This window comes from Marmota monax, unplaced genomic scaffold (assembly GCF_021218885.2).
Source record: "Marmota monax isolate L192 unplaced genomic scaffold, Marmota_monax_Labrador192_F-V1.1 WCK01_AAM20220418_F8-fsc00179, whole genome shotgun sequence".
NCBI classification, from domain to species: Eukaryota; Metazoa; Chordata; class Mammalia; order Rodentia; family Sciuridae; genus Marmota; species Marmota monax.
Window position 1 is genome coordinate 655022 of NW_026695200.1, and position 16651 is coordinate 671672.

Consider the following 16651-nt stretch of genomic DNA (forward strand, 5'->3'; position numbering starts at 1 on the left):
TTTCATTTTTCTTTCTTTTTATGTATTGGGGATCGAGCCCAGGGATGCTCTACCATTGAGTTACATCCTCAGTCCTTTATATTTTGAGTCGGGTTCTTGCTACATTGCTGAGGTTGACCTCCAATTTGAGATCCTTCCGTCCTCAGCGTTCTCAGTCACTGGCATTAGATTTCAATTGTTAGTGGTTCAAGATTAGGAGAAAGCTATTGAAGGGTAGAGCTGCTCTCACCAGGGGTATCCTCATAAGTGTAGATCTCGCCACGGTCAAGTTCAGCCGAAGGTCAGTCCAAAGTCTACTAGAGTCCCAGGAGCTCTCCAACACTAAGCGAAGTCCGGGACCGGACCGTGTGCGTGCGTGGGGCGGAAATCCCGCCTCCCGGGACCTGCGGTTGGCCCTGGCCGCAGCCTGTGAGACCCTAGAAGGAAGATGAGCAGGATTGCTGGAAGCAGGAGAGTTGGGTGGAGCAGCGAAGGGGTTCCTCTTCCCTATTGGCTGTATTGGCGGGGTTGATTTCCTGCGATTGGCTGGGTGCTGGGGGCGGCAGTCGCGCGTCAGCCTGCCCCTCGGGCCGCGAGAGGCGCCGGGATAGCGAGCGCCGGCCGGGGCCAGCTGCGGCTTGAAGGCTGTTCCCGCACGCCGGCGGGGCGAGGCTGCCTGGCCGCAGCGAGTCAGGTCCTGGTGTCCGGGGCGCGAGGATGGCCGGCGGCGGGGCGGGGCCGGCCTGGGGCGGAAGGGCGGCCGAGCCCGGGTGGCGGGCGTTGGCGCGGCAGCTGGGACCTGGGCCTGCGCGAACCGCCAGCGGTGCGGTCTCGGCTGGCTTTTCATTTCTAAGTGATGTTGTGGATTTTTCTGCAGATGTGACTTTTGTTTAGTTTGTTTCACGCACCACGCACTGGTCTGGTGTTAAAGCGACAGATGCATGATAGTGTCATTTGTCGTTGAAATGAGGGGCTTCTGTTGTGTTTGTATATCTTTTGGATTAAAGGAAGGGGGATGACATTGTGCTTTGGTCTCTTATGACCGTCCATTCTCAAGGACTCGCCAACGTATTACAAAAACCTGAAGAATCCTACCTATATTGGAAGTAGGCTTTTCCTTTCTCCTCCCTCCTCCTCTCCATCGTTCCCTCTTATCTCTCATCCTCACTCCCCTCCCCCAATTCTTCTCTCCCTTCTTGCCATTTTTCTCTCCACAGCATTAAACCTTGCTTGAGGCTCTTTGTGAAATTTTAAAAAGCTTTAGGTCTTCAACGTTTCTGTTTTACTTGTAGGTCTGATAACTGGGAGGCAGCTGGAGGAAAGATGCCCTCTGAGTCTTTCTGTTTGGCTGCCCAGGCTCGACTTGACTCCAAATGGCTGAAAACAGATATACAGGTGAGGTTTGACATTACTTTTTCTTGGTGTGTTTCTGCCTCTGTATTTTAGTTTCTCTTAAGGGTTTGTTTTGGGATATATAAGAGGATGTCAGTTCTTGCCATGTTAGAGAAATGGTTTATTTTCTGTAACTTAAGATGTAACAGCGTTTACTGCTGGTTTGTAGAAAGTGAGTGGCTGTATTTTAATTATAGTTCTTTGTAAGTGCAATAAACTTGAGATCTAGTTACGCAAAAATTTTTCCTATTCACTAAGTCTGCATCACACCACAAAGTCTTGGTGACCATTCTTTGTTACTGATAGTTTTGAGATGTTCTGTTCATTATGTGGGGGAACAATGAAAGGACATGTGGTAACTTATTGTGGCTTGCAAAAACCCTCACATTTTATGGGAACTTGTGTTTGTGTTTCTGGAGAGATAAGAGTTAATTAATTTGAAATATTTGTTTTATATTTATGACTGGTCTTATTAAGAGGAGTGGGCAGATTTTCACTTCAGAAACCTAAGGAAATAATGTTGGTTTTAGAGTCTAATGTTTGATTTAATAAGGTAATTATAAACTTGTCAGGAAATTATCAAGTAATAATAGTAATATTTCTGTGAATGATTCTTTACCCCTAAGCTAATCTTGTTTGTTAATGGTTTGGAAAAACTACTTTTGGAACTCCATTTTACCAGCAAAAAAGTGTCTGGAATATTTTGTGGTATATACATGTTTTTTTTTTCCCCCCTCCCTGAGGTTAACCATTTAAAATATTCAGTAATCTATTTATTAGAATAGTCTTACATAGTATGTGACCTTTCACTGGGAGTTGTAAGCAGTAGTTAGTTGCTCATAGATATTCGTATTGAGGTGTTATTGCCTTTACTTGATTTTCCCTCTTAATCAGGTGTTGAGCGCCATTGGATATAAAGCTAAGCATTGTGGATGATGGGATTGTTATTAATGGTATAATGTTAGATAAAACTAAGCACAAGAAATTGGGTCAAGAATTGGTGTAGTAGTTGTTATTCTTTTGATTTTTGCTTTTGTTTAAACATTTCCTTTTATTTATTAGTCTCTTTTTAAGTGGGTGGAAGAGGTGAAGATAATTTATTACTGAACTCTTTAGGTTCAGACAAACTCTTTTTAAGAAATTTTTTTTATATTTGTGGTTATGTATTTTGATAAACTTGTTGAAGTAAAGAACCATACCTAATGAAGTTTTATTTTCTTAGTAATAAAAATTGTAGAAAAAAAATTTAGTAACTACTAAATATGAGTTTTAGCATCTTGGTGTAAAACCAGTATAATAAATAATTAAGAGCCTGTGACAAGCCAGGCAAATATACATAAAATGAGGCACCATTTATGTCTTAGAGCACTTGTTATTTTTCTTTTGATTTCTGTTCAGTGTGATACATTGTTTTTGGCCCTTCCTAGACATTTTGAGTATTATTCAGAAATCTTCCAAACTGGCTGTGGTAGCACACACCTGTAACCCCAGGCTGAAACAGGATCACAAGTTTGTCTCTGGAACTTGAGGCCCTGGGTTCAATCCCCAATACCATCATATCTCCTCCACTGCTCAACAAAAGAGGTCCTCCAAAATGCCTCCTAGGAAAAGTGAAGAGATTAGATTTTGAATAGAGGAAAATGTATTATGGGTATTTCAGGTATTTAAATGCCATGAAAAAAATGATTGCTGCCCTATTTATACAGTTTCTCCAGCATTGCTTATTTATTTTTTGGGTACTGGGGATGAACCCAGTGGTCCTCTACCACTGAGCTACATTCCAGTCCCTTTTATTTAGTTTGAACAGAGTCTCACAAAGTTTCCCAGGCTGGCCTCAAACTTGTGATCCTCCTGTTTTAGCAGGAGCCTCAACCTCCCAAGTAGCTGGGATTCCAGGTGTGCCCCACTGTGCCTAGCTTCAGAATTGTTTATTAAATGTGAGGAATCAATGCTGTTGTCTTATCCTAGGATCCTTGCAGATACACATTGTGGATGCAGATCTTGTGCTGACAGACTTTACCTTTATCTTATTGGGATGGCTCTCCCACCTGGAGAGTGAAGCATTCAATTTCTTACTTAGAGATTTTGTATTGGAAGCAGAATTGACACCTAGTTAAGGAATAATATGTGAGAGACACATATATATGTAGAAAGATGTTTCATAGGATTTAGTAAATCTGTTTTCTACAAGCTATTTTTGTTTGATATGCTTGAAAGTTTTAGTATGGAAAGGTTTTGGAGTATGAATACTTTTAATACATACGTATTATAAAGTACACTGTTCTTCAACTTCTTGATCATAGGTATTAAGATGAATCAGGCCTGGGACTCTGTAACTAGCAGGTTTTAATGGAGTGCCTGATATATGCCAGACAGGTATCTGATTTTTATATAAATATAATGCTGCTTACTTTTCAACACTTTTTTTCAGATTGTTGTGTCAAGTCATTTGAATCACTGTTTTCTTTCACTATTGTCTTGAAAAGGCAATAAATTACACAGCTAAGAGATGTAGCTACATCACTATTTTATTTATACAATAAAAGGCTTTTATCTGATGTGATTGGTAGTTTTTCAGTGAGCCAAATATCAGTTCAACAAAGGAACTATCAAAATTAGTACATGATGCTTTAAAAGCTTTTTTATTCTTAAAACTTTGGAATATTTATTTGCCAATCTTGATGTAAGGCTAAGGGCGTGTCTTTGACCATGGGTCAAGAATAAGAGTTATCCTGCTCTTTCTTGCATAAGCTGCACTCAGATGAATTTCCTACAGTTTCTATTCTTGGGTTCTTTGAAGTGGCACATGAAATTAGATATGTATGAAGCAATTTTTAAAAACTTTTTATTTTGAAATAATAATATGGTCAAAGGAGGTTGCAAAGAAAATAGAAAGGTCATTGTGTACCCTTTACCCAGACTCCCTGAGTGGCTCCATCTTATAACTGTGGTACAGTATCAAACCAGTATATTGACATTGGTACAACTCAGGTGCATAGTTCTGTCTCATGTGCCATTCTGTCTCATGTGTCTAGTCATTTAATCACCAGTAGAGTTCGATACAAATTGTTTGATCACCAAAATGATCTCTTTAGTCACACCCACCCTCCATCTACCACAGTCTAAGCCCTGGAAACTACTGATCTGTTTTCTATATCTATAATTTTTGTTATTTCAAGATTGTATGGCATGTAGCCTTTTGAGATTAGCTTTGTTTACTCAGCATAATTTCCTTTAGGTCCATCAAAGTTGTAGAGAACATCAGAATTAAACTTGGCATCATTTATTTTTCTTTCTTTCTTTCTAGTCATTAATTTAAAAGGATTAAGCATAAAAGTAAACTTTAAAAACTATACAGATTTATTGAATGTACATTTGTTACTTTATGCTTAGAAATATCAGTAGATTAAAAAGTATAGATATGGGACTGGGGATATAGCTCAGTTGGTAGAGTGCTTATCTCACATGCGCAAGGCCCTGGGTTCAATCCCCAGCACCAAACAAACAAACAAACAAAAAGTATAAGTATGAACATTATAATAAATTTTGTTCTTAGGGTTTCAACTAATCGGTTAATGACATAGAGAAATAAAAGAATGTGATAAATGTAGGTAGTTTATTTTACCTTCTTAGGATTAGATTTTAAAAGGTGCTCTTTACCTCTCATATCCAAGTATATCTGTCTGTATGGAAAAATTTTTGTATATAAGTAGGGTCAGGAGTATTAGAATATCACGGTATGTCAGGAATTAAACACATTAATTTTCATATTAAGGTAAAAAGTTTATAATGACTTCTTAGGATGACTTTCATCTCTGTAGGATAGATAGCATTACTTATTTTTGTTCATGATTGTGGTTCTTTTTTTTCCCCATCACATAAGGAAGCATTTATTTGAGGTTTAACATGAAATCATACAAATAAATTTTTTTAAATGTTTTTTTAGGAATATTTTAATTTCATTTTTATGTGGTGCTGAGGATTGAACCCAGTGCCTCACACATGCTAGCCGAGCACTGTACCACTTGAGCCACAACCCCAGCCCCCCAAATTTTTATAAACACAAATCCACATTGAGTCATAACACAGATAGCAAAGGACAAAGTAAAAACAAAGAAACCTAATTGGTGGCTATATACAGTTGGACACAGTTGTGTCTTGTACACTAGAAAGTCTTTTACAAAATAATCATCTTAGATCAACAGAAGACCAATCTTCAGTGTTGTTCGGCAACATGGGTTTCTTTAGCGTCTCCTGTTTTCTCCAATGCCGTCTTTTAGTATGGCTGGTAATTATTTTGTTGATTGCCACCCTCTCAAGATGCCTTGCCGTAAGTGCTCTGTTGACCACTATAGTTTGCATATCCCTATCCATAGTTCCCATAGTATAAGCATATCCACTGTAGCCACTATAGTTCTGAACATTACCATAGGAATTATTTGTAATTTCCATATCCTTGATCATAATACTTTTTAAATCCTTGGTTCTAGTTTTGTCCCTGACCTCAGCCATGACCCCTGGTACCACCTTGTTCACCAACTTCAGCACCTCTTCCTTCTTTTTGTTGTTTTTGCTGCCTATTATACCTCTTTGGGTTGTGCAGCTGTGATTTCACACTTCACAGAACCAATTTGATGATATCTGCTTTCTTTTTTTTTTGTGGTCATAGATGGACAAAATGCCTTTATTTATTTATTTAACATTTATTTTTTATAATTAGTTGGGCACAATAGCTTTATTTATTTTTATGTGATGCTGAGGATCAAACCCAGGGCCTCACACATACTAGACAAGTGCTCTACCGCTGAGCCACAATCCCAGCCCCAGAATGCCTTTATTTTATTTGTGTATTTTTATGTGGAGCTGAGGATCGAACCCAGTGCCTCACGCATGCTAGGCAAGCACTCTGCCACTGAGCTACAGCCCCAGCCCCTGATGATATCTGCTTTCTAACAATTTCTTTACTGGCTCTTCATCTTTCATTTATTTTTGCATTCATGTGAAGTTCAATATTTTCAATCTCTCCAAAGGCTCCAGAGTACTCTTGAATTTGTTCTCCAGAAGTGTCTGGGCTCAGTCCGCACACAAAAACTTTTTTTTTTTAAGAGAGAGACAATTTTTTAATATTTATTTTTTAGTTTTCGGTGGATACAACATCTTTTATTTTTATGTGGTGCTGAGCATCAAACCCAGTGCCCCGCGCATGCCAGGCGAGTGCGTTACCGCTTGAGCCACATCCCCAACCCACAAAAATTTTTTTTTAATATTTATTTTTTAGTTGTACACAATACCTTTATTTTGTTTATTTATTTTTATGTGGTGCTGAGAATCGAACCCAGGGCCTCGCATGTGCTAGGTGAGCACTCTACCACTGAGCCACAACCCCAGCCCTCACAAAAACTTTTTTTAGGGGGTTCTTTCCCTTTTAAAGCTTTGGCCCTTTTGGGGTCTATCAATTTGCCATCCAGTTTGTGTTCTTTCTGTTCTAAAACCTTGTCAACACTAGTAGCATTTTTGAGAAAGTACAAATCCAAATCCTCTTGCTCTTTCTGGGACTGGATTTGTTTTAACTGTTCAGTCTTCAGGTTTCCAAATCAAGACAAATATTCAGTCAGATCTTTCTTGCTTGTATCCTAGATCAAGCCTCCCATAAACATTTTACTGCCATTCTGCCGATTCTTGCTTGCGTTGATCTTGGATGCCTCTGCAGATTCCTCTGTGTGGCTGTACTGGTTCATGTCCTCCATGGTGATGGAGCTGTTGACAGGGGGATGCTGGTAGGGGGCTGCTGGTGTGCAGTTCTGGTCATGGCAGCAGTGGCAGCAGAATGTTGTATCGATTGTGGTTATTTTTATCTTCCCTATATTTTGGGTCAATTTTGTCAGGATTTTGTAAATGTTGTTAGCCTGCCTTCCTTCCTTCCTTCCTCCCTGCCTGCCTGCCTGCCTCTCTCCTTCCCTCCTTCCCTCCCTCTCAGAGGCACTTTATTACTGAGCTATGTCCCCAACTCATTTTATTTTTATTTGGAGACAGGGTCTCATGAAGTTGCTGAGACTATCTTTGAATTTGCCTCAGCCTCTGGATTATCTGGGATTACTGGCATATGCCACTGCTCCCAGTTTGGCCTTTTTTTTTTTTTTTAGAGAAACTAACTTTTAGCTTGGTTTTTGGAAAAGGGCAATAATAGTTATAAAGGAAAAGAAATGAGTTTATCATCAGACTTGGATGACAGTAGAAGAAAAGTGGATAACATGTTTAAGGCAATCAAGAAAAGAAAATGTGAACCAAGGATTTTATGTGCCAGCAAAACTGATTTTTCAGGTAAAAACAACACAGATTTATCAGTTAGCAGTAATGCAGGAAATATTTTTTCATAAGCCAGTTTTGTGGAATTGATACATTCTTCAGACAATTTAATGGCTGTAGATCCCCATAGGACTGGTGCTGGTCATGAAACCCACAGTTTTGGGTAAAACCTAGACTATAATGAATGTTCCAAGGGCGAGAACAATGGAATAGCTATATGCTTAGACATTGTAGATTATGGTGTAACTGTTTCATAATGTCTACTATTAATCCTATCCATTGTAATTTTCCCATTAGTATTTTTTCACTTGTGGAGGCTCCAGTTGGGTCCTTTTTAATGTCCCACTTCACTGTAAGAACATTAAATGTTAATTCTATCACCTCTGGATTTATTTCTGCTGTGTTTTCTTAATTTTACATTTTTTTGTGGTACCAGGGATTGAACCCAGCATTTTGTGCACGCTAGGCAAGTGCTGTATCACTGAGTTACGCACCCCCCAGCCCTTTTTGTATTTTTAAAATTTTGAGATAAGATCTTGCTAATTTGCTCAGTTGAGCTTGAATTTACAATCCTCCTGCTTCAAGCCTCCTGAGTAGTTGGAATTATAAGTGTGTACCACCATGCCCAATTTCTGTTGCTGATTGATCCTATCATTTCTATTGATCAGTTACTCTCATTTTGGGATGTGGTTGTGTGCCTGCTAATATTTGATTGAATGCCAGACTTTTTTGGGGGGGGGGCACTGGGGATTGAACCCAGGATGCTCTAGCAGTGGCCTTTTTTTTGTTCTGGCATGCATGTGTGTTACTTGAGATCAGTTTGATCTTTTCAAAGCTTGATTCTAAAAACAACAACAACAACACAACAAAGAAAAGCATTGATCCTAAGGTTTATTAGGGCTGATCCACACAGCTTTTATTTGGGCTAATTTATCTGTATTAAGATAGTGTCCTTCTTAGGACTATATCTGATGCATGGCATGATATCCTAACTGTTGGACTTGAATTGGCACATACTTGATTCTTATCTCCTTTCCATTTTGGGGTCATTAGTTCCTAGGAGGTCACTATAGTATGTGTCCTTCCAGATGTTTAGTTTCTACCTTCCAAAAAAGGATTCCTTGTTGCTTACACAGCTTTTGCTCTTCCTTCTTCCCTGCTGACACTATCCAAGTAATGAAAGAATGGGCTGTAGCAATACTTCTTGTTTCTTTGTAAACTGGGCTTCCTCCTTGGCTTAGTTTTTAAATGTTTTGGCTCCACGTCCCCCCTCCCCCCAGTTTAAATGGCTCTTTTAAATATCTTTGTCTCTTAACCTAGATTACATCTCAGAACACTGATATGTAGAGCCCAGCTAGTATGGGGCAGTCCCAGAGTGTAGTTGAGGCTGAGAATGGTAGTCCACTGTTTTTCCTGGAGTATTGGCATCTCCTTCAGGCCTTCATCTATAAACTGTTTGCTCTGACTTCTAGATTTGAGTGTGTAACTCTGAACACTCTGCTAAGAACTGGATTTATATTTACATACTCCATGTTTATGTTCTATGGTTAGTTGTATCTTACAAAGAATAGGTTTCTGGGCTGCAGCTGTAGCTCAGTGGTAGAGTGCTTGCCTAGCACATGTGAGGCACTGGGTTCGATCTTAGCACCACATTAAAAAAATAAATAAATAAAATAAAGGTATTGTGTCCATCTACAACTAAAAATATTTAAAAAAAAGAATAGGTTTATCTTGGCTTACTATTGTGTAAGTTCCAGTCTTTGATTGATTGGCTCTGATTTTTTGGATCTGTGGTGAGGCAGTGCATGCTCAGAGCATGTGATGGAGCAAAACCACTCGTCTTCATCATCTAGGAAGCAAAAGGGAAGACAAAGAGACTGGGGTCCTACAATACCTTTTGAGGGCCATCTCCAAAGACTTAACAACCTCCCACTAGTTCCAACCTCCTAAGTTTCATTCTTCCAAATAGTATCACTCTGGGGACCAAACTTTTAACACATGGAGTTTTCAGGGGATACTTAATCAGATCATAACATTAGTGCAAGTTGTAATGGTTAAAACTGAACTAATTCTCATTTGTATTCTGTTCCTTGCCTTTTCATATCTGATTTGATGCACTTGATTTGAAATAATTGTAAATACTTTCTTTTTCTTGGCTTAGGTTCTCATCATTTCTCATTTGACTCTTGGTAGTGGTTTCCTAGTTCATTTTCTTTGTTTCTAATTTCTTCCTCTTTTGTCTCCATTGCATTATTAGTTAAGGAATAGGTCATGGATTCCTTTGAGTGTCTGAAGATAGTAGTGTGTAACTCCTGGAGCATGTGCATATGAGCTATGAGATTTGACCCCTGTGTGCACCATGGTGGGAATTAGACTAGAGTGGCAGCACTTAGCTACTCTGCTGTTAGCATTCCATTCCCTAATTAAACCTCAGAGGCCTTGAATGCCCATGGTTCACATTTTAAAAAGAATTTGCCTCTCCTCCTTCCTGTTGATACTTTTTCCAAGAGTCATATGTTTTGGTTCCAAGTTATTTTGTTAGTGATGTGAACAGATAAAATAGGAATGCTGAGAGAAAGTTGTTGCTTTTACAGAAACTAAACTGAATGTCAAATTGTTTTTCCATTGCTATGTAACGAGTCCCTAACCACAAATATAGCAACTGACAACAATACTCACTTACAGTCTGATAGTTTTCATGGATCAGGAGTCTGGCTATGGCTTAGCTTGGTCCTCTGCTTTGGATGTCACTAGACTGAAGCCAAGGTGTCAGCTGGGCTGCACCCTTATCTGGGGCTCAGGGTCCTGGTTGGAAGAATTGGATTCTTTGAATTTATGGGACTAAAGCTCTGGGCTCTTAGAGGCTTCCCCTCTCCATAGGCAGTCCAAGCCCACAACTTGCTTTTTCCAGGGTCTTAAGGATAGCCTCAGGATAATCTTAATTTTGATTAACTAGAAAGTAGCCTGATTGGAACCTTATTTACATATGCAGAATCCTCTCACCTTTGTCATAGAATGAACAACATGTAGTCACAAGTATAATATCCCATTCTATTTAGAGGTCTTACACACGCTTGGGGAAAAGGGTTATAGAGGGTGGGTGTATACCCCAGGGGATTAGAATCTTGGGCGCCATTTTTGGTTACCATAGATAATTTGGATAAAATTGGAATGCCAAAGATTTACTTGCACAGCCTGGTGCAGTGGTTAGTGCCTGTAATCTCAGATACTGGGAGCCTGAGGCAAGAGGTTAGGTATTCCATGCCAGCCTTTGCAACATAACAAGACTGTCTTAAAACAATACAAGATTTACACAGATTTTTTTAAAAAAATTATTTATTTATTTATTTATTTTAAGAGAGAGAGAGAGAGAGAGAGAGAATTTTTTAATATTTATATTTTGTTTTTTTGGCGGACACAACATCTGTGTTTGTATGTGGTGCTGAGGATCGAACCCGGGCTGCACGCATGCCAGGCGATCGCGCTACCACTTGAGCCACATCCCCAGCCCAGATTTACACAGATTAGGTGGGAAAGAACTGTAAAGGATTGGAGAAAAAGTCTTTAAAATTCTAGAAGACTTCTGCACTGAGATTGTATGCAAAATGTCCTTCAGTCCTTGCTTCATTTAAAAGAAACTGCAACTGGAGATAGTGGGTGCTTCAGGAGGGTAGTATCCACCACAATAATGGCAGGGAACTAGCTAGGAGACTTGTACATAAGAAGAGGCCTGGCCTTCCATTAAAAGATGGACAGACAGAGTCAGGGTATATCTAGCTCAGTTGAAGAGCACTTGCTTGGCATTTGTGAGGCTCCAGTTCCATCTCCAGCACTGCAAAAAGAAAAAAAAAAAAAAAAAGAAAGAGTAAACAGATGACACAATTTTAAATGTCGTATGTGTTAGAGAAGATGTCTTCAGTTGCACCTGCAGTTTTCTTTAGAAGGGTTACCTTTTCTTGGTGTTCCAAAAGTTTCTTTCCCTACTTTGTGCTGGTTGCCTGCTCTGGGAAGCCTTTTCTGATTCATACATGTTGATAAACTAGGCTGTTTTTGTTTTTAGTTTTTTCTTTGAATATCACTATGAACTTATGTAGTATAATTCATTTTTGTGCATTATATTTGGTGTGTATTTGGATGCTCAAAATTGTTCTAAATTTGGCCAGAAGTCCTGTTAGTTTTTTTTTTTTTTTTTTTTTAATGTATTACTGGGATTGAACCTCAGGGTTATTCCACCACTGAGGCATACTCCCAGCTCTTCTTTATTTTTTATGTTGAGACAATGGCTGGGCTGGAACTTGTGATCTTCCTGCTTCAGCCTCCAAGCCTTCCCCAAGCTTATGTTGTCCGCTAAGGCCCTTGAGTCAGCCTTTTCTCTCTTTCGTGTCAGATGGTGCTTAAGAATAATATCTGGGTTCTGATTTTATTCATATCTGTTAGAATGCCTCTGATTCTAGGTCCAAAGACAGAACAAGCAAATAATATTAAATAAAGCTGGGTGTGGTTGCCCATGCCTGTAATCCCTGCAACTTGGGAGGCTGAAGCAGGAGGATCACAAGTTGGAGACCAGCTTCAGCAACTTAGGGACCTTGTCTCAACATAAAAAACAAAAAGGGCTAGGGATTTGACTCAGTGTTGTGACTTAAGTGCCCCTGTATTCAGTCCCTAGTACTAAAAAAATGCTAAAACAAAACATAACAAAAACATACTGGGATTCCCAATCTAAATTGTTTTAAAAAACTTCTTGGATTTGATCTCTTTTCTAATTAAAACCTTAGTTTCTGGTAATATTAATGGACTTTATTATAAATGTGTTTTATCATACAACATACATATAGTGGTAGTTTTAAAGTTGTATATCAATGTTATGATTACCAGTAAGACCAGTGAATGAAGGGGGGCTTTTTCCCTACCTTAGAATATATTGTATGAATGATTTATAATTCAAAAGTCCCTTGAAATACTTTTCTTTCTGTTATTTAATAGGTTAATTTGCTTGTTACCATTTGTAAGTTTTGCTTTTTTATGATTTAATTTTAATTTTTGAAGATGGAAACATTGTGTGCTTCAAAAGTAAAATACTTAAGGTCTATTCACAGTCTTGCTTTCATTGGTTCCTTCTGCCTTCCTCCATGTCACCTCAATGTTTTCCCATAGGTAATCACTGTAACTTGTTTTTGGTTTACCTTTTCAGAACATGTCTTTTTTTCTTGTATCTTACACAAAAGTTAGCATAGTAAATACACCGCTTTGTGACTTGATTTTTTTTTTTTTTTAACCTCACTCTCTTTGTTGGATGATTTTCATTAAATGTTATTTATTTTTGAGTGAATTATTGAATAAATAAATTATTGATTTATTACTGACTAATTGAATATAATAAGAGGAAATGAGATTTCTCTTCATATAATTCTTTGAGAAGTACAGTGTGAGTGTGAGCAAACTGTAAAGTTTTTTTGTTCATCATTGCCAGCTTGCATTCTCAAGAGATGGGCTCTGTGGCCTATGGAATGAAATGGTTAAAGATGGGGAAATTGTTTATACTGGAACGGAATTAACACAGAATGGAGAGCTCCCTCCTAGAAAAGGTAAGCTCCTTTTTTATTTTGTAAAAACCACCATAAATTGCATTTTGTAGAACTTTTGTAACATAGGCACAAACATTTGGTCATACCTCTTGTAAGTTTTGTTTTTCACTTGGTGATTGATGTCTAAGATATTAGTTAATATTTTAAGCTGCTTGGATTTCATTGTTTATATGACTTGAAGGCATTCTTTTTTTTCTCATGTGTGATAGGCAAGCACTCTATCATTGACTTACATCCCCATCCCTTTTTAAACTTTATTTTGAGAGAGTGTCTTGCTGAGTTGTCCGGCTGGCCTTGAATTTGTGATCTTCCTGCCTTACCCCCCAGAGTAGCTGCCTTATAGGTATCTGCTACTGTACCTGTCAGTGTAAAACCACCTCCCTGCATTTGTAGTGGTGTCTTCCTGTGTCTAGTTTGCAGCTTATAAGAAATTGTTAATATTTTCTCTTTCAAAATTCCAAAATAGATCTTTCCTTGGCTAACATTAAATTATCCCTGTAAGATTGAACGCTAAATTTCTTGGCTCTACTACTTGAAAATCATCAAGATGGATAAAGCCGCTACTTTAGGAAGTACTTCCTTTTCTTGTCATAGAATGAATTAGGATAGTGTCTATTTGAAAATACAGAAAGTGGGCTGGGGCTGTAGCTGAGTGGCAGAGTTCTTACTTAGCATGTATGAGGCACTAGGTTCGATCCTCAGCACCACGTAGAAAAATAAATAAAATAAAGGCATGCTGTTCATCTAAAACTATATAAAAAAAGAAAATATAGGATGTAAGTTGGATGTAATCCTTGTAATCCCAACTACTTAGAAGGTTAAGGCAGGAGAATTGCAAGTTCATGGTCAGCCTTGACAACTTATTGAGAACTTATCTCAAAAGACAAAATGAAAAACAAAAAACAAAAACAAAAGAGCTGGGGATGTAGCTCAGTGTTAGAGTACTTGCCTAGCTTGTGTGAGACTCTGGGTTCAATCCCCAATAGCACAGAAAAAAAATAATTAAAAAAGAAAAGAAAAAATACATGGAAAAAGTATTGTCATATTTTTCACTTGTAACACCTGGCAAAGTTAGCTCAGTTTCTTCTGAAATTTATTTGTTTGAAAATTTCTATTTACACACAGAATAACTTAAAAATGCATGTAGAGATTGGCTACACATCCATACCCCAGATCCTGTGACCACTGTTTGGCTCCACATGTTTATCACAGTGCTCCTTGCCTTACAGCCTTGTCTATCCATTGATGTGTCTTGCCTGGCTTCCTTAGATACTTCATGCACATCAACTTGAGTAGGGTTTTAGTTTTTTTGTCTTCCACATAAAATCTATGCATAATGAAGTGCATACATATATAGTGAGATTAGATCTCCCTGTGTTGCCCAGGTTGGTCTCAAATTCCTATGATTCTCCCACCTGTATCCTGATTAGCTGGGACTACACGTATGTACCACCATACCTGGCTGAAATGTGTGTATTTTTAAGTTTACAAGTGTTGGCAAAGATACCTTGTGACCTAAACCTTTATCAACACTATTCCTGCTTAGAAAGTTCCCTTGCTGGGCTGGGGATGTGGCTCAAGCAGTAGCGTGCTTGCCTGGCTTGTGCGGGGCGCTGGGTTTGATCCTCAGCACCACATAAAAATAAAAAATAAAGAAGTTGTGTCCACCGAAAACTAAAAAATAAATTTAAAAATTCTCTCTCTCTCAAAAAAAAAAAAAAAAAAAGAAAGAAAGAAAAAAAAGAAAGTTCCCTTGTTTGCCTTCCTAATTCATATCTAACTCTGCTGCCCAGAGGCAACCACTGGTCTGATCTTTCTCTGCATTGATTAGTTTTCCTTGTTCTGGAACTTGGTGTAAATGGAATCTTCCAGTCATGGGTTTTTTTGTGTCTGGCTTCTTTCTCTCTGCATAATGTTTTTTTTTTTTTTTTTTTATTGGTTGTTCAAAACATTACAAAGCTCATGACATATAATCTTTCATACATTTGATTCAAGTGGGTTATGAACTTCCATTTTTACCCCAAATACAAGTTGCATAATCACATCAGTTACACATCCACATTTTTACATAATCTGCATAATGTTTTTGAGTTTCATCCCCTTACTCCCTTTTTTGCATGCATCAGTAGTTTTATTTTTAAGTTTTATGCCTCTTCCCAGCCCTCCAGTATTTGTTAATAAATTAAAATAGTATTTCCCAAAGTGTTCTCTGTGAAACACTAGTTCTAAATGTGCTCTAAGAAAAGGCAGTCACATGGAAAAATCCGGAATATATATATTGTTCATTATATTTGATGAACTTATTTTTGTTCTTTGTTCTTTTAAAAATCATGTGGTTAGAAAGCAAAGTATAATTGTTCTTTATGTAGATCCCAACTGAAAGGGTTTTTTGGGGATATTTTTTAGCATTCAGTGAAAGTTTCTATTTTTAGTGGGGCATGATGTGTACTTTTTATTATTAGAGAATACTTTATTTATAGATGGGTTGATACATATTATATTTCATTTTAAGACTGTATTTTAAGTCAGTTGTAGCTAATTTGTGAGGAAAACACAACTTAGAATAGGAGTTCCTTAAATGCACAGATTCCTTTTCATTTCTTTGCAGTTTTCTTTCAGTTTGCTGTATGTATATTCCCAAAGGGATTGATGACTCTTTTTTTTTTTTTTATCACCCACAAAGAAAGTGGGGGTGGGTTCTTAACTGTTGTCTAACTTCTTGATTCCTTTAATTTGTTTTGGAAAAATAGTGGCTTGTAATAATTGGCACTTTCCCCTGGGATATATTTTTCTTCCTTTCTTTTGCAATCACATTTAGAATTTCCTAGGCTCACTGATAATGAATGAAAACTCCCTTACAGGTATAAGCTTTTGAATCACAAAGTAGCCCCTAATGAGACTTAATTATAGTTTTACTTTTTCAAGTTGATGTTTCTTTTTTTTTATTATTTTTAGATGGACATAATATCCTCATTTATTTTTATGTGATGCTGAGGATGGAACTCAGTGCCTCATACGTGCTAGGCAAGTGATCTGCCACTGTGCTACAACCCCAGCCCTGATGTTTCTTATTCTTATTTATTTATTGGGACTGAGGATTGAATCCCAGGACACTTTCCCACTGGAATACATCCCTGGCTACCCCGCCTTTTTTTAAATTTCGAGACAGGGTCTTACTAAGGTGCTGAGGCTAGCCTCAAATTTGAGATCCTCCTTCTCGAGCCTTCTGAGTTTCTAGGATTACAAGTGTGTGCCACCATACCTGGTTGATTTTTTTTTTTTTTCTTATTTATACTTTATTTAAGATTGTTTGAGGGGACATAGAGGAAGGAATAGGATTTAAATAAAGGAAAGTTAGGTTCAGGAGGCAGAGGCAGGAGGATCACAAG

At 38.0% G+C, this 16651-nt stretch overlaps 1 protein-coding gene across 6 annotated transcripts in view; it reads left to right on the plus strand.

Moving 5' to 3' along the window:
* Positions 1-556: 556 nt before the first annotated feature.
* The window catches only part of Herc2 (HECT and RLD domain containing E3 ubiquitin protein ligase 2), a 190168-nt gene continuing 174073 nt past the window's right edge, over positions 557-16651 (plus strand). For 5 of the 6 annotated variants that reach the window (XM_058574074.1, XM_058574078.1, XM_058574075.1 and 2 more), the window contains exons 1-3: positions 759-1085; positions 1272-1374; positions 13148-13262. In XM_058574074.1, the coding sequence (XP_058430057.1) occupies positions 1018-1085; positions 1272-1374; positions 13148-13262 (286 nt within the window). In that variant the 5' untranslated portion in view covers positions 759-1017. Of the gene's footprint in view, positions 674-758; positions 1086-1271; positions 1375-13147; positions 13263-16651 lie in introns of those variants that run through there. The other variant, XM_058574077.1, reaches the window with a different exon arrangement.